This window comes from Lepisosteus oculatus, chromosome 10 (genome assembly GCF_040954835.1).
Source record: "Lepisosteus oculatus isolate fLepOcu1 chromosome 10, fLepOcu1.hap2, whole genome shotgun sequence".
In the NCBI taxonomy this organism is placed as follows: Eukaryota; Metazoa; Chordata; class Actinopteri; order Semionotiformes; family Lepisosteidae; genus Lepisosteus; species Lepisosteus oculatus.
The window spans coordinates 38,760,298-38,783,447 of NC_090705.1; the positions used below are offsets into that span (position 1 = coordinate 38,760,298).

General features: G+C 36.5%; 1 protein-coding gene across 2 annotated transcripts in view; it reads right to left on the reverse strand.

Annotated features, from left to right (window-relative positions):
* The window catches only part of rspo2 (R-spondin 2), an 88,915-nt gene that overhangs the window by 32,158 nt on the left and 33,607 nt on the right, over window positions 1-23,150 (reverse strand). Inside the window, exons 2-4 of one of the 2 annotated variants that reach the window (XM_015356844.2) lie at window positions 21,408-21,592; window positions 3,217-3,360; window positions 2,418-2,606 (exon numbers count right to left, since the gene is read on the reverse strand). In XM_015356844.2, the coding sequence (XP_015212330.1) occupies window positions 2,418-2,606; window positions 3,217-3,360; window positions 21,408-21,489 (415 nt within the window). In that variant the 5' untranslated portion in view covers window positions 21,490-21,592. Of the gene's footprint in view, window positions 1-2,417; window positions 2,607-3,216; window positions 3,361-21,407; window positions 21,597-23,150 lie in introns of both variants that reach the window. The other variant, XM_015356842.2, reaches the window with a different exon arrangement.

Here is a 23,150-nt window from a genome sequence, read left to right on the forward strand (position 1 = left end):
GGATACCGTAGTGGGAACAATGCCCCTTTCAGTGGAACGTAGCTTTTTCTTCTTGGAAGAATTCCATTGGACTAAAAGGGAGTGAATTCACCTAATATATCAGTCTCACAAAAATATATGGATTTTTTTAATAAAGTTCAGCGAACGCTCAGCTAGTATTTTAGAATGTCAACAGATTATAAGGGAGGGAGGGAGCCCCCCTTGGCTGTCACTGTAATCTGAACGCTTTGATTTGGTGCAAGGAATTTCACCACCAAGGGTGTTATCCTCCACTCTCCTTAAGGACTCTATTAACAGATGCCAGAACACCTCAGCACACCAAAAATGTTCTTAATATGCATGCCCACCTCTGCCAATTACCAAGCACACCAGCACGTCTCAACAAACAAAACTGTGCCCTACATTAAACACGTACTTAAAAGAAGTAAAGCAGACTCAGTCTGTGAAAGGGTTTTGTATAAAATGTTAACCTAATATTGCCAACAGATGCAAAACTCAAAGCAATCAATTTCTACTGAATATGCGACATGAACTGGCACACTGGAACAAATTCTGTAAAGCTTTATGTAAAACTACTGCAGAGATGCTCAACTTTATATTAAGCTTTATCTATGTTTCTTGTGTGTTAGAAGCACAGGTTGTCCTTAATAATAGAACGGTAGTTAAGTCAATTAAAGAGTAGGGGTAGTTGAGATTAATATATATATATACGTTACACGGCAAATATATCATTTTTATATAAAGTAAATATAAAAATCCATCTACTAATACGTGCTATTACTTCATGGTACTTCATGGTATATACATAGAAATTATGTTATCTAATAATTTATTGATGCTCTTCAAAGGTGATTTTTCTTTCTAGCAATAATTAAGCATTAGTGGTATGTACTGTACATGAATAAGAAATGCAGGGAAGGTACCTGCAGGTTCAAGCTGATTTCAGCAACAAGAATTCTACTTGCAAATTAAATTTAAAGTTTATGTATTAGAGCTTAAAGTTTGAAGCCGCATCCAATCAGAGAATTTCTATTCAGCTGTGAAATATAGATTACCAGCTTTGTCTAAGATCCTGGCTTTACTGGAATTTTGCTGGAACAGTCATTTTAATGAGCGAACATCATTTTTGGTGTAGAAAACAAATCTTTAAATTGTCATACTTTGCTGATGCTGCACAATTTGTTGAAACTTTTAATAGCTCCACAGGTGATTTATTGTTTATTGTTGCTAGCGGTCTTTCATAAGCAAAGACATTTGTCTTTTTCAAAACCACATCACAAGAAGCATATTTTTCGTGGGCATTTGACCAACTTGAAATAAATCACTTTAAACTCTTCAAGAATAATGTGGGTTGTGCTTTCTAATTGTGTCTTTGCCAAATAATAAATAATGCATGCTCCTTACACTGCAAGACATCGCAGGAGTGTAATCCTCAAAAAAATTTGAAATTGCCTTTCATGAAAAGAATACTAAGTACATTTAATCTATTTTCCAATGACATTTGAAGGAGATTTGCTTCCTGAGTCACTGGACATACATTTGTGTTGGTCATTCCTCAAAAACCTACCAATGTAAACACAATGTCTATATACGTACAAGTCTGACACATTTTTATTTTAAATTGTTAAAAGCCCTGCAGAAACCAGTCTTAGAAGTTTTCTCAATAAGCAAATAAAAAAATGCTGTCCATTAAAAACTTCTAGCAAATTAATGCTTTAATAAGGTTGTAAACAGCACATTCACATTTGCCTGTAAAGACTTTTTTAGGGAAAGTCTGTAAATGCAGCTTCAACATGTTGTCAGATTTGATTATGTAACCACTTCTTCAGCAGTAGATTAGGAAGAAAAACTATGTATGTAATTCTTCAAAAGTATAGTGCTACTCCATTTGCCTGAATAGCTCTGTGCAACAGAAATAAGGTTCTCCATACACGTCCTAGGGATCATGATTACACCTGAAATAAAACCATTAATAGCAATACAAAAGAGGCAGATATAACAACAAAATGAAACAGAAAGGCAAAATCCATGACAAAACATTGTGCTTTAAATACTAATGACTCTAGTAAAAATATTCAAATAATACTGTGGTTACAAAAATCTAGGCTTATCACCATCTCTTGCTACAACTGTTTCAGTAAAACGTATGAAACTCTTTCCATCATTCACTTCACAACAAATGTTTGCAGTCGGACGTCCAATGCTTCATTCACTTCAGTGTGGCGGTGTGGTATCATGGGTGTTGTCTGTCTGACAATTCGTTGGCTAGAGAACTGCTGACAACATGTTTTTCTATCATGTCAAGGTTTAAAGGAATGCATGGAGATGTATAGCACTAGTTTTCTTAGCCCTTTATCCTTTGTGTAGCATTGGGGACCCACCTCTGTTGACATAAGTATTTGTTTTAATAATCTTACCTTTTGTACAATGTCTCATTGCCATTTTGCATCTCCTGGACTCAGCAATGGTGGGACAGGGTATTGTGTCCTTGGGCGGCTTTTTTACAATATGTCGCGTTCGGGTCTCTAGACCCCATTTGAAACCACAGGTCCTGTTTCTTCTGGTGCAAGTTCCCCACTCACTCCAGGGACCCACTTCACAGCCCTCTGTAGAAAAACAACAAAGTCCGTGACAAGGAATGATATATACCTATAACACACATCCTTAATATGAACGATTAAATAAGTGGTTTACCATAAATAAAATTAAAATATTAAAAATACCACAGCTCAGAATGAGAAATGGAAGAATTATCTCCTCTTTCTCCTCTTCATTTTTTTTTCCAAAGCTCAGGATAAGAGCTAAACAGAGAAAAAGTCAAAAGCTACATAGCCCAACTGTGGATATAAGCAGAGATCTATTAAAGTCTTGGTTGACAAGAACTTCTTCCAAGACTTTTGGCAGGAGAATCTGGTTCAATGGTTCAAACATTCCAAAATCATGAGAAAGGTTTGATTCTTCAAGATTTGGAAACAACACCGAAATTGGGCTCACAATATCTAGATCTGTGATATGAGGTCAGAGTCATCTTTGGAGATTGGCTCATTGAATACCACAAAACGACTTTGGGCTGTCAGTTTTGATCTATTCAAGTAAGGTAAGCAGATGAATATGGTCTTAAAACATAGTACATTAAAAATATAGCTTGGTTTTGCTCTGAGCTATTTCCATTCCAAAACACATATTTTGGACAAAAATTAGATTAAATTCATTTACCCCCACATTCCATGCTGTCTTCTAAGGGTGCAAAGCCCTCTGGGCATTCTTCAAAGCAGCGTCCTTTGTGCAAATAAAACCCCGATTTGCACTTCGTACAAAAGTCTTTACTGAAACAAGAGTCACAATTCTCTATTCTGCATCCTGTGATTGAAAAAGAAAAGGAAACATTTGTTAAGATGGACAGTAACTTCGTACAGATTTGATGAAGAAAGCCCATTCAAACATTACTACAGAAACATTATGACATCCAAACAAATTTTTCAGTGAAGCATTGTACCCATTTTTGTTCCCCCGAGAAAAAACTTTCCTGACCATAATTATTTTATTTCATTCTTGTTTTCTGATATCTGGCCCTTTTCTTGCTTTACTGCAGTGGTAACTTTAAAATTAAATTTTCACCCACAGAAAAACAAAGAACAACTGTTTCCTTGAACAGGAAAGAATTATACTTTTTTTAAAAAAATGTAATTTGAACTATTTTAAGCTATTTCCTCTATTATAACAAATTAGTTAAGGTCTTTTCTTAAATTGGTTGAAAATGCAGTAATTGTACAAATGTTGTTGGTAATGTATTAAGGGGGTTCAAAAGTACCTTTCTCTTTCGATCTTTTGTACTGTTAAGAATAAACCGTATAAAAAAAATATACAAAGCAATAACCCAGATTGTAAAAGAAGCAACAAAACTTCATCAAAATAATTCCATAAAAGAGGATGCATGTGGGATTGAAGGATTTCTCTTGTCCATGGCATAAATCAGCAGAATTTTTTTAAGCAATTTAAAAAGTTTTTAAAAAACTGATAGATCAAATGGAAAAATAAAGTTTTTCAATTTCGGGGACACACAGAGACGAAAAACAAGGTTTGGTTTTTTTATCTGCACAGCCCACAATTACGTTAGCTGCTGTTTTTGTTTCCAGGGAAGTCTTGACCACACACTAGAGGTGAAAAGGTTGTTATGGGCTGACATCCTGACCTACACTGGTATTCAAGCAAGACCTCAGAGTTCATGCACTGCTCTTGTCCTCGGAGCTATGCCATTAAAAGCGAGTCTTCATGAGAGTGCAGCTTTCCTCAGACTCCAATCTAAGTACTTCTGAAAAATGCCACATACTGTACAATGATGATGTACGTTATATTTTTTGCATAGCTCTGTTTAGTCTTTAAGTGCCCAATAAATTCCATGCACATCCCAGTATAATATTTCCATGTTGAAAGAGCCCCGACTTAATTAAAACACTAGACATAAGAAGGATATCAATAGCAGAGCTGATCTGGCCTTGAAATGAAAGTTTATCTGATGTCAAAATGAAGCAAAGCAGAGTAACACAATTACAGGTGACTGTGTTTGAATCTCTTTGTTAGCTGACACTGAGGAGGGGAGTTTTCTAATACTCTTAGTATCTCTGCTGCTTAAAGTGATAATTGCTTAATTTGTTTCTAAGTGGCTCACAGAACAACAGCGCATAAAAAGTACTTATTTTTGAATAATTATCTGCAGTTAACATATTCAGGGATATAAATAATAATTTTGCCCAATAACAGCCTTCTTAAGTACTACCTAGCTCAAATGAAGTTTTGTACTCTAAAGGACATACAATATCTTCAACTGGCACACTGCTGTGGTTTTCTGAAACTGATAGAGCCATCTTGGTTCAGATTTAAAATATATAATGAAGCCCTAAATCTTTATAAGTATGAAATTCCAAATTACAGATATGTGTATTTTGTACATTTATCCTAAATACCCATTAAAGATCTATGAGGGGCCAAAGTATCCTTTTCATCTCACTTACCACCCAAGCTTTACATTTAAAAAAGAAAGAGTATCATGACATATGATCACAATCTTACACTGCAAATAGCATGTCAGACACTGCAAATTACATGCATTAAATCACTCAAGTTACTGTTAAGCGTAATTAAAAAGAAAAAAGAGTTTCCAGGAGATGTCTGATTTATAGCACTCCTTAGAAACTCCAACTTAGTGACTAGACTCTAGGTTTCAGATTACTTGATTCCCTCTTCCAATTCCAAATCACACTCTTCTTCTGTCTTTCCAACAAATGTCAGTGCAGTTCCTGTTTTCCTCAAGCTGTGTTCTGCATACTAGACCCCCTGGGTTGTTCATGTCCTTTTTTTTTTCAAAAAATGTGTTTTCCCATTTAAAAACAAGGTTTACTCTTTTATCTCTAACCCTTCAAGGCCCCAAAAGGTTCAAGCAATCATGCCTCTTAATTATAACACCTCACACTACCCATCATCCCTCCTTGTCAGCATTCCTCTGTAGTTGGACACAAATATGTCTTTTGCCCATCTGCTTTGGTCTCATGTTTTTGATTTGCTCAAATAAATCCATCATCCTAAAAACAAAATCTGTATCAATGTTTTATCTTCCCTTTAGTCAATAACTTAAAATATTAAATAATAAAGAGCTTTTCCATTGAAATGCTTATGGCTGGTCGCTGGTACTTTGGTAATTGTTTACCTTGTTTAACTTGTTTTCCAAAGTTATAATTATAATTAATAATTGCTTACACTCATATAGAGCTTTTCTGGACACTCCACTAAATGGGGAGTGTCCAGTAATGGGGACTCCCCTCCATCACCATCACCAATGTGCAGCATCCACCTGGATGATGCAACGGCAGCCATAGTGCGCCAGAACGCTCACCACACATCAGCTATCAGTGGGGAGGACAGCAGAGTAATGAAGCCAATTCATAGAGGGGGATTATTAGGAGGCCATGATTGGTGAGGGCCAATGGGAAATTTGGCCAGGACGCCGGGGTTACACCCCTACTCTTTTCGAGAAAAGCCCTGGGATTTTTAATGACCGCAGAGAGTTAGGACCTCGGTTTTACGTCTCATCCGAAGGACAGCGCTTATTTACAGTATAGTGTCCCCATCACTATACTGGGGCATTAGGACCTACATGGACCACAGGGTGAGCGCCCCCTGCTGGCCCCACTAACACCTCTTCCAGCAGCAACCTTAGTTTTTCCCAGGAGGACTCTCATCCAGGTACTGACCAGGCTCACACCTGCTTAGCTTCGGTGGTTTGCCAGTTGTGAGTTGCAGGGCGATATGGCTGCTGGCTATACTCTGTTATATAAGATATAAGTTATACTCTGCTACATGCATGCAACAAGAATATTTCAAAACATTTGTTGCAGATATTTGGAACGTACCACGTATAGTATGATTGTGAGACCAGGCATACCGTAGATTCTAAAAGATCTGCCAAAATGTGTCTGAAAATGTATTACATTTCAGAATGATAACTTATTGTTGTTATTGAGATTTTATTTAGGTTTATATATGGGTTTTGCTAAATGAAACAATTTTAAGCATTTCTCATTAATCCCGTTATATAAGGTTCTACATCTGGGTGAAACTGTGACATGCACATTTCTTAGATGCAGCTGATTTCTCATCAGCATCTGACAGTCCCTGTGTTTCCTCACCACGATGTATGTTATGGTTTTAGCCAAAATAGTAGACTGTAAATTTAGAAATATCAATCATAATTTGAATACATATTCTCTTAGCAATTAAATTAGCCTCGGCAAAATTTATTGATTCATCATATGATTAATTAATTAGCCATTGGCTAAGTTACTGATGACAGGTTACTCTGAATTCCTATGTTTGTATTCTGGTATTTATCGGAAATACAGTTTTTACTTTGAAAATTTAACTTGATTGGGGTCTTCTATTAAAAACGACGGTGAGAGTGTTGTATCAGAGTGAACTCTTAGATGGATGTTTCAGCTGGACTTCAAAACATTCAAAAGAAAAAAGTATTTATTGTTAATACTGAATTGATTTTGGCCTATTGAGCACATCAAAGCAAAATCTGGCACATCAGTCTTACATGTCATGTTGATCTAGAGCAGAAACACTATAATTGCAGCGAATTATATCAGACAACAAAAATCAACAATGAGAAAACAGAAGTCAAAATAGTCAATACTGTTCTTATTTATGAACTGTTTTTCCGTTAATCTACAGATCATCCTTTGATGTGATGTCAATGTCTGTTTTCATGTATTGTTTTCTAAATCTTAGCTGACAATCAGTAATAGGAAAATGAGCCTGATAAAGCTACAGTATGTGAGTTCTTTCAACAAACTTTGCAAACCCTTCAATCTACATAATGCAAAACTTTCCAGTTTGAAAACACAGATACCTAGGCCCTCTAAATGGATATCCGATCCAGACTTTTATCCTGTAATGAGCCATTGCGTAATACGTTTACGTTTATGTGAGGAGAAAGTATGTTCTTCTTCAATATATAATTTTGTGTGTCATTTATTCTCAACATTTTGAGGGTCACCACATTTGGAACATATCACTAGTCCACTGTGACTTTCCCAAGTGGTGGCAAACAATAGCTTGAGCACCACTAAGAGTGGGATTAGTCAGCCACCACCAAGCCAGTGTATCACCCAGCCTATTTCCATTTCATGTTATTCTTTACAGGGCGGCATGGAAGCATGGTGGTTAGCCTGACTGGGTCCTTGGGTTCAATTCCAGACCTGGGGTGCTATTGTGGAGTGTGCCTGGTTTCCCAATGCCCATGAGGGTTTCCTCCTGGTGCTCCAGTTTCCTCTCACAGTCCAAACACGCACTGATCGCTTAATTGGCTTCTGGGAAAACAGGCCCTGGCGTGAGTGAGCGTTCACACAGCATTTGTGTCCGTGTGTCCGCCCTGAGATGGACTGGGGTCCCCTCCAGGGTGTATCCTGCCTTGTGCCTACTGCTTGCCGGGACAGGCTCCGGCTCCTCCACAAACCTCGATTGGATAAAGAAGTTAGAAAATGGATGGATGGTTTATTCCGTGCAAACAAAAGATGCAAGCAGGCTGCCCAGTGGCTCAAACAGTAATAGCCACATGCACAGGCAAGTGCAGGCTCCACTTTACAGCCCAGATATCACAAATTCAAGCTTGGGTCACATCACTAGCTGACTGTGGCTGGGATTCCCTGTCTGGCCATGCTGTGGCAAAGAACGAGTTGCCAAGGGGTTCTCTTGACTCTCAATGAAGAGCGACTCCTACAAATTCCTGAGCACCCGAAGGTTTGCAGTGACACCAGACTGAGATCTGCTACTCCGCCAATTGAAACTCATGTTCCCGCAAGGCATCGTGTTGCCCGAAACGAAAACGGCATGTTGAAACGGCATGTTGGCCCAACCTCATTGTAGCACAGGTGCCATTGCTGCGAGCCAAAATGTAAAGACACAGTAGGCAATTCCAAAATGGATGGGTACAAAATGAGAAACACACAGTCCTGGCAGCAAATAGAAGGAGCTGAAAGGGAGTAAGAATATGATGAATAATAGAACATAAAAGTACATACTTCTTGGACTGCCTTCATAGAGCGCAGAGCTTCAATCACTCTGAATATGGTTATATGTTAATGGTGGAATGTGCCAGCTTTAACACAGACACCATTGGTATAACCACTTCCTGCCACTGCACATTCTAACCCTTTGAAAAGAGTAAGTGTGAACAGCCACATAACAGAGAGGGAAGATTGAAGGGGGGTTGCGTGCAGGACCACATTGCTGAACCACAGAAAAAATGGAACTTACGCGGCGGATAAGGATTTTTCTTTTCAATGAACTCAAATTGAGCCAATGTATGCCCAAATCTTTAAACACACAAGCAGTGCCTTTGCAGACGTATTCAGACCATTTTACAGTTAACGATTTTTTTTGCTTTAAAGCGTGCAGCCTTGACTCTTTGAAGTAGCAAATATTATTTGTTGTAGATACAACCTGCTTCACGCATTGAAAGCAAAAAATACATAAAGAAATAAAGAGATCATTACTGTTGAGGCAAATCTTGGATAGAAACCGCTTCATGCCTTAAAACAGCGACAATATTCACCTTTCAATAAGACAGTGTACAAAAGCAAAAGGCCAAAGCACAAGGCACACTTCAAAATGGCCAATAAAGTGATTGTCCTTGAGTGGCCAAGTCAAATCCTGATTTGAATCCTCTGGGGAATGTGTGTAAAGACTTGAAAACTGCTGTCTATAAGAAATACCTAAGCAATTCAAGAGAGCTTGATCAAATCTCTACAAAGAATGGGCACAAATTGCACCAAGCGAGTGTGTAAACTTGGTAGACCCACCCAAAAAGCCTTTTGGCTATAACTGCTGCCAAAGGCGCAAATACTGAGTTCATAGCTGTACATTCTCACACAATAGATCAATTTCATTTTTTTATCTTTAGTTTTTGCTGACATATACTGTAATGTATCTTACCCTAAGAGGTCTTCAGATGAGCATGCAAACTGTTGTCTTGAAGAGTTTTACAGCAATGCACATGCATCATTTTGTAAATTTCATAATTCTTTCTCAAGGCATTGTAAGTAATATTTGTACATATACACATCGAATTATGCATTGTTAAAAAAAGCTGTGCTCAGCATTATATGTAGATAAAACCATCCGTGTCCCACTGCTTTACAGTATGTTTCACTTACAATAATACATTTTTTACACTAAAATTCATGTCAATTTGCAGGCAAGATTGAGACCTAATAAACGAGATCCATAATTGGAAGGCAGTGGTTCTTCACCACAAAAAGTCTTTTTTTTCTTCTTTGAATCTAGTTCCACTCAAGCCTGTCATCACCTGAATGCCTTTGCTGAAAACAGGAAAAAAAACATCTGGTACTTATTTCAAGCTGTGGCTTGTTGTGTGACTTTCAGTTATTTACAACTAACAACAACCTTCGGGTTTTAAAGTAAAATAAATTTGGGGGGTTAGTATAATTTGAGAGCTATTTAAAATCCTTTTTACTTTATTACCTTGTAAAGTTTTTGAAATGAAAGAAAATGTTGAAGAACACAGAAAAATAAACACAAACGTATTATAAAACACATAAAAAGAGTGGAATCCAAGAGCGTTCATTGTTGAACAACATGTTTCGATCTCCGTTCAACCATAAAAACTCTACATTCCAATAAGGTGTACTTATTCCAAAGCTGAATGAGACATTTCACATCATGATATTGCGTGTAGGTATCACAGCTCTAATGGAAGTTGTGTACAGTATATTGCTTGTCAGAGCTTCCCATTCATTGATATAGGTGTCAAGAGAGCCTCAGGAGCCTCAAGATATGGTTAAAGATGGGCAAAATACATCTTTTGGACATCCAGTTGGTCTCTTGACATTTCTTATCTCACTTTTTGGCAAGTACCATGTATCTGACTAAAGCTAAATCTGTCTAAGGACTGCAAGGCTGCGTGTTAGATGTTGGAGACATTTTCTTGCCAGATGTGCAATCTGTTAATTTCTTCTCTTGGCAGCAGACAAGCGATGCTGGGTGATTTTTAAATTCCATAGATTCACGTTGTTCCAGGTACTGTATATATTTGTGAGTCTTACAAAGATGGTGTGTGCCTTCCACATATGAATACTTAAATCTCTCAAGAGTGACAAGTTATCACTCATCTGAGATTGCACAATGCATGGAATTGCATTGTCAAGGGTTACCAAATGGCTGCTGTGTGAAACCCTGTCCCATGACCAGTGTTCTTGGTATTGCTTGTGAGGAAAAACATGGAATAATACTTGGAACAGACAATCCATGTGGCTCTGTTGCTGGTTTTCTTCATGGGCACAAAGTGCAACAGGATCTGCAAACAGGGTTGACCTAATACAGACATGCCAAAAATGTCATCTTGGCTTTGGGACAAGTGGGATTATACAACGTGCTTCCAGTTTTCATGAACAGGTAGACCTCCTTTGCAAGTGCTTTAAAAGCCCAATTCAATAGAGCTGAGAAAAAGATGCCTAAGTCATTGGTACAAGACATTGCCCTTCTTCATTCCACTTATGATTTCCAAGTTTTTGGACATTATCCAAATGAGAGGGAAATGTGAAATAAGAATATGAAGCTTGTGAAAGTAAATTACAGTTAGTAGCTTAAAGTAACTATTGAATTGGTCTGTTTCTCTAAATAATGTATGTTCCTGTGCGTAACCTATTGATAAACATTGCCTTCAGTACGTTGTTTTGAACCAAAGCAGATTAGTCATGCTCTGTGTGGCCGGAGAGCAAAAATCAGAAAATGAACGAGCTGTTTCCAGAACTGCATGAATCCAGCGCCCACATACTGTAATAAATGTAAACTATAAAAATACAGAAATGTCAATAATGAATGTTTCTAACCTAGCAGTGACACCTTTGATTTATGGATGACAGGAGTTCGCAAACATTTGCTTTTAAATTAACATTGATTTAAATTGACGTGAAACTGCAATTTTAAGAAAAGGTAATTAAATGTGATATGTTTGCTTCTGTGTTGATATCCAAAAGGGGCAACAGGGCACACAAAGTATGTCAGTAACACAAAGGCATGGCATATGATCCCTTTGCTCCCCATCTCAACAACTTGCCTGGCTAGCATGCTGAGTCATGTTTTTAATTCATAATTCAATAAATCCTTGAAATTGCGTACCTATATTCACATACTCTCCATTGAATAGAGGAAGTTTGCCCTAATTGTTTTTTCTGCCATACACTTGTTAGTAGAGGGTTGTTTAACATCCTGCCTAGATGCCACAGGTAACCTAAGAAAAAAGCAGGTCTCTATATCTGGTGCAGCATAAATAATCCAATGTAAAACGAGTTCAATTTAATGCCTTTAATACTCTTTTTGTTTTACTGTTTCTACATGTGAAGAAACCTAGAAAATCCATATCACAAATAAGAAATTCAAAGGTATTCAAGCAGTAAGCTTAGTAATATTTCATTTTGTCAAAGTATAATTTTTTTCTTTTTAAAATTCTGTTTTGCATGGTTTTCCTGTCAAGTGCATTCTAAATCGAATCAGCAAGCTTTTGAATTATCTAATCCTGAGGGCCTTGTGGCTAGAGTGTTTCTCCACTGTGGTTTGGACTGAAAACAGAAAAACAATGTACGAGTAAGTTATATCATACAAGCTCAAAGCAATGCTGGATTCCAAAACATTTGACTTTTCAGAGACCACATGACCAGAAAAATTTCTCATAATTTTCATTGCAAATCATTCTCAAACACAAATCAAAGGGGAAACTAGAATCTTTTCCTACAAAGAGAGCGCAAGCCCTGTTTCTACAGTTGAAAGGTACCAAACTGATCACAACCACTTGCCCAGCATGCAGTCTGCTCAAATTAAAAACAAATTAAACCACAGTATAGCAGCACAGATATATTTTGTAAAAATTTACAAAATATACACAGTATTCAAAATAGTTAGAGAAACAACGAAAATCTGGATACAGTATATAAAGCAAAATACATATGATAGATTAACAGCTTTAATGTAAAAATAAAACATTTACTGTTAAATTATTATAGCGAAGTGACATCACTTACTGTAACTTGTTAGTGTATCCCTGAAATAATAATAATAATAATAATAATAATATACCTTTAATTAACTCATTTAAGTCAACTGAGAACAAATCCTCATTAATAATGACAACCTGGAGATGACCCATTAATAGAACTGGGCGTTGTATTGGAGAAATCCAAGTCCCTTGATAAAGGGCAAAACAGCGGCATTCCACCAGCATCATCTATATAAATCTACCTCCATTTATAAGCCCAGAGCACAAACCACTGCTCCTCACTGCCGTCTCAACTAGTATCATGTATCATTTAGGTTTTTTTAAAAAATCAATTGATTTATAGTGCATGATTTTCATCATGGTACACTCTTTCTTTGGGTCCATAGCTTTTTTACAACGCTGTGTGTATATACAGTACTGTCGCTATAGCTATATTGTTGGCAAATATTTCCATTCGTGCAGGCACACTTTCACTGAAATGCTGCTGCTGTAACCTTCAGGGTTCAGCATGTGGCAGATCTGCAACATAGCAGGCTAGATAGTTTAAGACAACAGCTTGTGTTCGGAGGTGATGCGGAATGTTTTCCAGATCTGAAATAGTTGGCACACTGCACCATGATGCAATGGGATTCAGTCATATGCAATACCTATCCTATGGTCCGTACAGTGAGATTAACATACTTCCTTGCATTTATATTGCACTTTTCATCCCGCTTCACACATGCGAGGCAACCCCAGCTCTCACAAATCGTACCACCTTTCCCACACAGCTGCGCCCTGGTTTGGAATTTGTGGGCCAGAAGGAAGACTGACCCACCAGCACCACACAGAGGACAAGCCTGGTTCTCCTCAGAGATTTCACCTCTCTAAGGACTGCTCAGGGACAACCTTTACTTAGTTTCTGAGAGCCAATGAAATCAGGCTACAAGGTGCTGAAGTTGCAGCCTTCAATGTACTCAGAGAGCTATTGTATTTGCCTGACATTTATGGAAAATATTATTTCTGTTTAGGATGACATGCTGGTGCAGTTTTTTGCCTACAGCGCTTGGGCCCCTCGTTCAATAACCGGCCTGGGGCATTATCTGTGGGGAGTTGTATGTCCCAATGTTCATGTGGGTTTCCTCCTGTCCAATACTACTGGCAGGTTAACTGGCTTCTGGGAGAATTGGCCCTAGGTGTGAGTGTGTGTGTGTCTGGGATTGTATTTCTGTGTCTGAATCCAGGGTGTACCCTGCCTTTTGCAAGTTGCTTGTCAGGATCCGACCAATTCAACCCCAGCAACACCTGACCAGCTGTGACTACTTCATTCTATTGTCTGCTAATAACATTCCCTAGATGAAAACCCACAATCAATTTCTGGACAGTAGGGCACAATGTTCTCAGTAACCCTAACGCAGGCATTTGCCTGTTGAGGCACTAAGAAACTTCACTAAAAAAATGTTATTTTAGAACCCCCTGGCTCCTCGGCCACTACATTCAAATGTCTACTTATCAGCATTCAATTTTACTTACAGCTTTGTAAACAAGGTTGTTTCTCGCTTAAATGATAGACTTTTAATGGTGTTTTACGGACTAGCATTCACCACTTCACTTATACAGAGTACAATAAAAAAACTGTGGATGCTGCACATTGGTGGTGGTGGAGGGGAGTCCCCATTACCTGTGAAGCGCTTTGAGGGGGGTGTCCAGAAAAGCACTATGTAAGTGTAAGGATATTATTATTATTATTATTATTATTATTATTATTATTATTATTATTATTATTATTATTTGGGTTTTCTGAACAGGGAAGTAATGACAACTTCAATATCTGACATTCTGTTAATCGCCATTATGCATCTCTGCAGTCAAGGTAATTTTTCATTTAACATCACTTTATTCAGCAAGAACAGAATGTACACAGTACCTACGAAGTGGCACTTGGAAGAAATTAGTACCGTCACAAAACTTAAAACTTGATCAGAAGTTTCAAAGGTATTGACAGTAAAAACCACAGATCTCTACCAGTGTACTGTACATATTACATTTCCAAATAATGTGCCTGTTCATCAACCATCTCAAAAGCTAAGTAAACAAATAGCCAATTAGTTCCACAAAAAATGGAAATTTGACCCTTGTGTATAGCTAAAAAAAATCAAAGAGATCGATTCCATTACTGTCTTCGGGAACATGTCTGCTCAGAGGCCCTCAGTCAAGCCTATCCCAGCATGATCAGCTGTAAAACTCTGCAGCTGCTTTGACATTTTTCTCCAGGAGACAACAAGATGTTTTTAACAACAACTCATGCACATGCCAATCTACAGAAGACGTCTTTGTTCAGCTTCCTATTGCATGCCTCAGTTCCACCATGAACTGCAACATTTACCTGACACCACACATGGTTTACACACTACATTTAAAAAAGGCTAAGAGTGGTGTGGCCTAACCTACAGTATGTGAACTCCAGGCTTCATGGGCTGACTAACAGCATTAAAGGAACCAGCAAACACAGAATACAAAATCTACTCATCATTTCTGATGTACAGAAGCATGTGAATTTAGAAAATTACATTAAAAAATAAAATTACCCAGACCTGAAGCCTAAGGTGTCAGCTCCCGTGCAGTATACAGGCACATTGTTCTGTAATTTTTGAAGCACATTTCCTGGACATTGGTAATTTGACTCTCAGCTTGATGGGGTCTCTGTCTTGGCAGGCTCCCCTCAAGGAGTTCAGAATTGATTAAGATGTTCTCACAGAATGGGGATAGGAAATAATTAGGAGTTGCTTTATCTTGTATTGCCCAAGCACCAGGAGTGATTATACACTGAGAATCTTGCTGATTTAAAATTGCAGAAGTATAAACCAAAATCTTTTATTTAGTATCTTATTTACCCTGAATTTGCCCCTTGCTTTCTTTATTTATGAATTTTGGTTAGTAAGGCTGTTTTTATTTTTTCTGTAAAAATGCTTGTCTGGTTACAAAATCAGATATCCCTAACTGAAAATATTACTGTAAAATAATATGCAGTATTACAAAGTAAAGGACAATTTAAAGTTTAGTGTGATAACACTGTACTTTGTCCCATCACAAAATTGTTATTCTAATTGTTTTATTTCAAAATATATAAAGGTTGCTTTGCCTATGCATTTGAATCTCTAATATCTAAAGAATATTAGTAGAAGATGAATCTGCTTTTCTTTTTTTACAACGCAAATGATTTTAGTTGGTGCATTACGAATAGAGCAACTATAAATATTGTTCTAGTTCACCAGGCATGCTTCTTGATTGAGAAAACAGGCTAGTCAATACAGCGTTTTATCAGCTGAAACATTCTAACATCTGGAAACCATCTTCCTACTTAGTAAAGTCAGATGTAGCACAGAGGAGAATCAGTTAAAAATGAGTTTCTGAAAAAAAAATTAAACTTGAAAAATTAAATACCATTACTCTTAAAAACACTTAGAATCTAAACAAAACAGTTACAAGTTTATTATTTATTATTTATTAATTATTTATTTATTAATCCTTAACAACTAATACTAATAATGCTGCTATCACTACCAATAATAATAAGCCTTTCACATTTGTATAAAAAACGCCTCATTGTATACTTATCCTGGGCAGCTACCATTTGTTACTAGTTACTTAAGGACCAGCTCTAACACAGGTATCGAATGGCTACAAACAAAGTGAGGTAATTCTAGAAATGTAAACTCCATTAGCTCATACTGGAGTGTTAAAATGTGTAACGAAAGGAATAATTTAATATATATTTTTGACTGTGGTGGCCTTCACCAGAGATAAAAAAGGAATAAACTAAATTTTTAAAGTCTAGGCATCTATTGACAATTCTTGCAAGTTACAGTTACTTAAAGCAATGAAATCTATATGGTTAGTTTCAGTTACAGACGTTGGCAGAGAAGCTCCCTTTGGCTTGAGAAGCATCACCAGATTCAATGTGTGCTTTCCCAGTTGATAAAAGACATATGGCCCCAATTCTCCAAGCCTGTGCAGACGTGTTAAAACTTGTGCATCCTCAATTTGGTGGCATGATGTCATGTGTGGAAAGCACAGGGTGTTGCACACTTGCCATGTATACAAGTACACTGGGCAAAAGTCATCCGTGTGACCACTTCATCTGAAGCTGATTAAAATGAGGTCTTATGAGCAATTTACCAAGTCCAGCTGATTCTCCAAGCCCGAATACTGTTGTTTCTATTACCACTATTAAGAGTAATTGTGAGATCCATATTGCTAGAATCAAAGTAACATTAAAAGGACCTACTAAAATCATTTGATTAAAAATAGGCCACAGATATAAACTGATTTTTTTTAACTCCCCAAACTGAAAGAAAATTGCTCATCGTATTCTGATACGATAATAAAATATGGACTACAATAAAAGGAGAATGCGTTTTGCTGGCATTTTACATAAAACGTAATTTTGTGAAGCATAGAATATTTTTAAATACATTCCAGTAAGTACTAACGTACTTCATTGCATGTTCAGCTGAAATTATTTGATGCTGTTCAGATTCATTGGTTAACATATTAAAACTAAGAGAAGCCATGTGCATAAAACTTTTTAAATGTAGCAGTCCTTTAGAAAACACTTTGAGCATGTAATAAATGTTATTCGTGGTTATATAAAAAATAACTATCCATGTCTGATTGTGAAAAATCAATTTTATCCATCATTAGAAAGTCTCTTATCCTGGCAATATTTCTAGCACGCAAGGATAACTCAGAGATACCAATAAACCCAGCTGGCACGTCATGCATTTGAACAAGGAAAAAACTGGAGCACCCAGAGAATACCCCAAGGAGAACATGCAAACTCCCCACACAGAAGGTGCCTCAAATCTTGTGAAGTACCATGGCTAACTACTACATCACTTTGTTGAAGTATTTTGTTTTGTTTTGTTTATTTAATGATTTTTTAATAAAATGACATGTTAATCTAGGAGGGTGCATTAATAAATCAAATTAAATTTGTGAAGTATGACTATCCACCCAAAAATACTTTGCAGGTAGGCGAAGCATCATGTCAAAACACAGACTTCTTGCACATTCACACACTTGTGTACCAACTCACAAGGTTATGTATGCCTTTGTAATGAAATTATGTTGGGGTTTTTTTCAGTACTAAACTGCCACTTCCACCTCTGGGATTCTGCAAACTGTAAGTGAGGTGGGTAAAACCGGCCTTCACTACATGCGATGGATTGTAATGTAAGGTATCCATGCAACGGAAACTCCTATTTTATCGACATCAAAAAAGTTCAAGCTATGGCCAAAAGTCACAAAAATAATTACGGCAATATTTGGATCCAGAAGAGTGTTCATGTCTACCATTTCAACATGCACCATGAAACAGTAAGTTGGACAGCGTAGAGTATACCCTGCACACACAGTATATACTGTACCCGAAGCCATGAATACACACAAAAGAGCCAGGAGGCTAACACCACTGGAGACATTCTGTGACATGGCAACACAAGAAGAACAGTGCAGTAACACAAAAAGTCTGGTTTTAAACTGTCACCCCACCTAGGTCTCAGTCCACATCTCCCTGCTGTTGAAGTTTCAACTGTTTGGCCCAGTGAAGTTAGCTTTTCAAAGTCACAGAGACCACTTCTGTTATTGTAACAAGGTGTGGAAAAACGGCTCAAGAGCCAACAAAAATTTTATGATTACAAAAGCACCCACAGCCTTGAAAAACAAAAACAGAAGTGTGTGGACGTGGAAGGGGACTGTGTTGAAAAACAGAACAATCTTCCCCACCTGGGAAAAGCAACCAGCAAATAACTTACAAATACAGTTTATATATTGACTTTATCCTCCACATTTAAAAGAATTTAAGTTTTTCTGTGACTTCAGACCCACATGAATTAACTAGTCACCAATGTAACCACATTTAATGGGTATAGTAAGGTATTAAAATGAAAATGTTTATATAATCGGGTTTTTCTATCCCAGAATTCCTGAAAGTGCAACAGGCAACACTTGATTTAAAAATTAAATTAATTTGTATCTCCCCAGACTACAAACCAAAAGTCAGGGCACTATAGATTCACATGAGCTGCAATTGAGAATTTCTGAGAAATACTTACTATTTGTTTTAATTAGCAAGGATAAATTGTAGTTTCAATGAACTGACTTTCTATTTACTGTTTATTCTGTCTGATTGAGATTTACGCAATGTAAATCTGCAAGTACAGATGCCAGTAATGCAAGTTATGATTAGGCCTTTTTTCCAGTTAATAACTTCCCTTCATCTGTATTTTCATAATGTAAATGCCTTTTGTTTGCATCCAAGAACTCATGATAACAAATAGTTTGCTGTAAAACTAATATTGGTGTAAACAAAATACTCCCCATTAGTGCCACACATTGCTAGGAGGTTGAAAAAGAAAATAACATTTGTAGAAATTTGTTTTGCTTTTACTAAACAGCAAGAACACTTTGTCTCAGTTCCTGCTTTTTACAGTACCAGTAGTTTGGTTTTATGCTTTCATTTTGGGATTCCTATCAGGTGCCAAAATCTGTTTGCCAGGACCAAGAAATCGTTCAGATTTTATAGTCTCATTAAATGATCTAGTGCTAAAGAGCTAGAAAACATCATTTTGAACATTGATGTTAACAGTAGTTTTTAATCGAGTTGTTAAGAACTCAAATAAAGCAGGAAACAAGTTGACTATGCTCTGTAGCGCTTGAAATTAATTTAACTTTTAAGGGGACCAATCCAGTAAAGCACAATAAGATTGGACAGGGGCACCTCGCTTTTAAAAAAAGTAGATGTAATCAATATCTTATTACATTACTGACTTTATTGTATTCAACCAAAAAACAATACATGGTAATAGTAATTAGGAACAGTAAAATTATCATTTCTTCCTTCAGGCGTTCAGTAACCATTAGCCATGCAAAGAGTTAATGTTAAGAGCTACTAACAGTTGGTATGCTGTCACACAAATTGTTTCCAGTAATCTTACAGTTAGCATTTGTATGAACTCAGTAGAATATCCGATTATACCGGATAAACTTAAATATTTAGTGAAAATGACATAAATAGTGTAACAAAAAGTAGAGGGTCAAAGAAAAGTTGGATTATGAAGTCATGACCAAATTGCAATCACATCAAAGTAGCCTACCCATGTAGATTTGATACTATATGACAACATGGGGTTTTATTCTGAGAACAGTTCGCTTGGAAAGGCACTTTGAGTGACTCGCCACATATCTGTATAGTTTATATTAAAAAACACAAGACTCTGGGAGAAAAAAAGGTAATATATAATATGTGAAAGAACAAAATGTCTTTTTCCTCTTATTTTCATCTATCTGTGAAGAGTTACTTCAGGGTTTTCCAGTTCGCCTTACGCTGGGAAGCAGAGGAACTTTATCAATACTGCAATTCCTTTTACAGCCTATTTCAATTCAAGAATTAAATCTGAGAAATTTAAAATTAGATTTTCCACTCAAAATTATTTTGCCACCATCTGGTAAATGTTCTTACACTACATCTTTATAACAGGTTTTAGTTCTATTGGGCATTAGATCTGAGGTGTTTGATGGAGGCTTCATTCCAATTGAGTCCAGATATTAGTTTAGCTCAAAAAACAGTTAAGCTTTCTTTTGTTTTCATATGAAATACTCAACTAACACCACAGGCTTTTATGTAAACTTGTAAAGCAGATTATTTGATTCAGGGCATTTCAAAATAAGGTAAGACGGAGATGTACAATGTATTAGATCGAGCAAAAGCTTGATTTATTGTGGTTAAGAGCTACTTACGACCTGCAGTACAAACAGAGTCTAGAAGTAGAATTACAGTATAATACATGAATCTGTAATCTTTCTTTATTTAATTATGGGGTTATCTTATTTTGTTATTAACTGCTTTCATCAGAATACACCTTATAACACAGAAAGGGAAATGTTTCACATGCAAATAATTAAAAAATATTATTAAATAACTTATAGCAGAAACAAAAGTCCTTTGTTCAGATTTTAGATAATTAAAATTAGGTTGTTGGGATTAATGGTGTATCTCAAGGAACAAAATGAGGACCATTTCTCTTCATCAGTTATATCAATGATTTAGATTCTTGAATAGCTAAACAGTTAGTCAAGAATGCAGTTGATCCTAAACTCAAAGGATTAGCAAATAACAGGAAGCTGTAATGGATTTTAAAAAATCAACTAGACCACATTCAGGACAGTCCTGAAACACATGTGTGAAACACATGTTTCACAAGATGACATTTGAATTTTACTCCGTAGGTTCAGGGTGTTGTATGCAGGTAGCAAAAACATAAACTACAAATATAAAATGGAAAACCGCAAGTTTGATGCACCCATGTGTACATATAATTTAAGTGATTCTGACATGGTGCATCTCACTTTGCTCTAAAACAATATAAAATAGTTTCAGTTGTCTCATTTTCTTTTATGTACCATGCATTAAAGTCTGTGTGATGTTGAGTTTATCTAAACATGAACTTCAGCATATGAGTTGCAGTGTTCTACTAACAACACTTGCAGTATACTTTCTTATTGTTACAGTTATATACAGTACCTCGTATAGTTCTTATACTAAAGAACGTCTTGTTAAAAGGTTGGAAACATAATACAATATCGGTACAAGAAATGGAGCATTGAAGGTACTGATGTGCCAAAACACACACATTTGCTTCACAACAAGCATGCCATTCCTGAAATTTGGTTTTAAAACAAACCTGCTTTGGTTACTCTGAGATTGATCACGAAGCCCTTCTAAGGGACAACCCACTGTTTTCATGTTTTCCATCAGCACTTAGCAGAAGTAAAGGAAGAGACACAAAATACCTACTTGAGCAGATATTCATTTCTGGAGCGCGAAGACCATAGAATCCTGATGGACAGGCATGCAAGCACTCTCCATATTGTCTCATTCCTTCCCGCCGAAGGAATAAAAATAACCGTGGCTGGCAGCTGAGGCATCCATTGTCTTTGGAACAAACTGAGCAGCCTTTACAAATTGGGTAGGGTCCATAACTAGCTGCAAAAAAGACCAAATGTAAGTGTTAGCACACAGTGAAAATGTGTTCAGCATTTTCCACATAGCATGCTACATTCAAACGACTGTTGACAACTAAGACTAAGTCATATATCACAAATCATAGATTCATGTGTGAACGGAAGGACCGTCTCGTTTAAAGGACTTTTGCAGCTCTAAATGAAACAAAATAGAACTGGTCTTAAATCTGCACTTTCAAATTCGAGTAAAAGAATCGTAATCCTTAAAGTGAAACCTCCCTTCGGACTGAATGAAACACTTCATTTTAGTACTATGTTAGACGTGCTTGTTCACATTTTTAAAAACATGCATTTTAATCATGATAAATGAGTTATAAGATGTTATATGCCACATTAGCATTATGATACATTGTGTTATATCAAAAATGCAGAACAATGTTATAGTCCTACCAAGCTTGTTCATGGATTAGTTCTTTTGGTTTATATGGTACATTAAAAAAAATTGTAACAGGTCTATTGTCACATTTTACTCTCTAGTTTTGAAAGAGACATTTTCAAGTGTGAAACTATTTGAGGTTATATTGAATAATGAATGTTTTCTTAATCAATTGTTGTTTTTCACTGTAAAGCCATATTTGTACCAATAATTATTTTCTAGCCAAATGTGCTTCTTGCAAAAAAAAACTGATAAGTATATTGGGGCTATATAATCTGGACTACATCCTGTAAATAAAAAATCATCTGGTATTAATAATGTTAGATTGAAAGTGGGACAGATTAATTTGCAATTACAAGTGTAATTGTAATTTAGGATATTTCAAATTGTGTCCTATGTTTCTACAAATGCATTCATGTAAAGTACAGAAAACAGAGACTATACTGCCCAGATGTCTACAGTATATAGACATATAGATGTCTACTGTATATACCACAATCCATTTTTCATCAAACATATGTTTATTCTTCTACTAAAAAATAAGATCCTTCCTTGTGTCTTATATAGTCCTTGTTACTTTAGACAGTGGCTTCATAAAATCTACAGTTACTGATCTGCTGTGTATCATTCTGCATCTGGCATGACTAAAGTTGGTCTATTTGTTTGGACTGTAAAAAAAATAATGAAAGTGGTGATAGCATAGTCCAAGGATAGAAAAAACAACATGGAAAATGATAAAATTACCAAAAAATAAAAGTTGAGAAAGATGCACCCATACAAGATTTCCGTTACTCATACAATTTTAGATGTTGATGCTTCCCCGTTAGTGTTATACCAATTAAACAACTTCAGGAACTTTGGAGTTCCTTAAACAGGACCAGAATCATCTTTAAAAATATATTGTATTGTCCATGATAAAGAGATTATAAATTAGCACAAAAGAACTGGAATGTTCTACAGATTATTTTTGCTAGATAGAATCACTCCCCCCAACACTTACAGTACTCTACAAAGATGTCTGAACACATAATGATTTCAAACCTATTGATTGAAGCCAAGTTTTGAATATCAAGACTACAGCTAACACGACAGCTATTACATGACAGCCTACCATGATGCTTGATAGCACAGCTCGATATA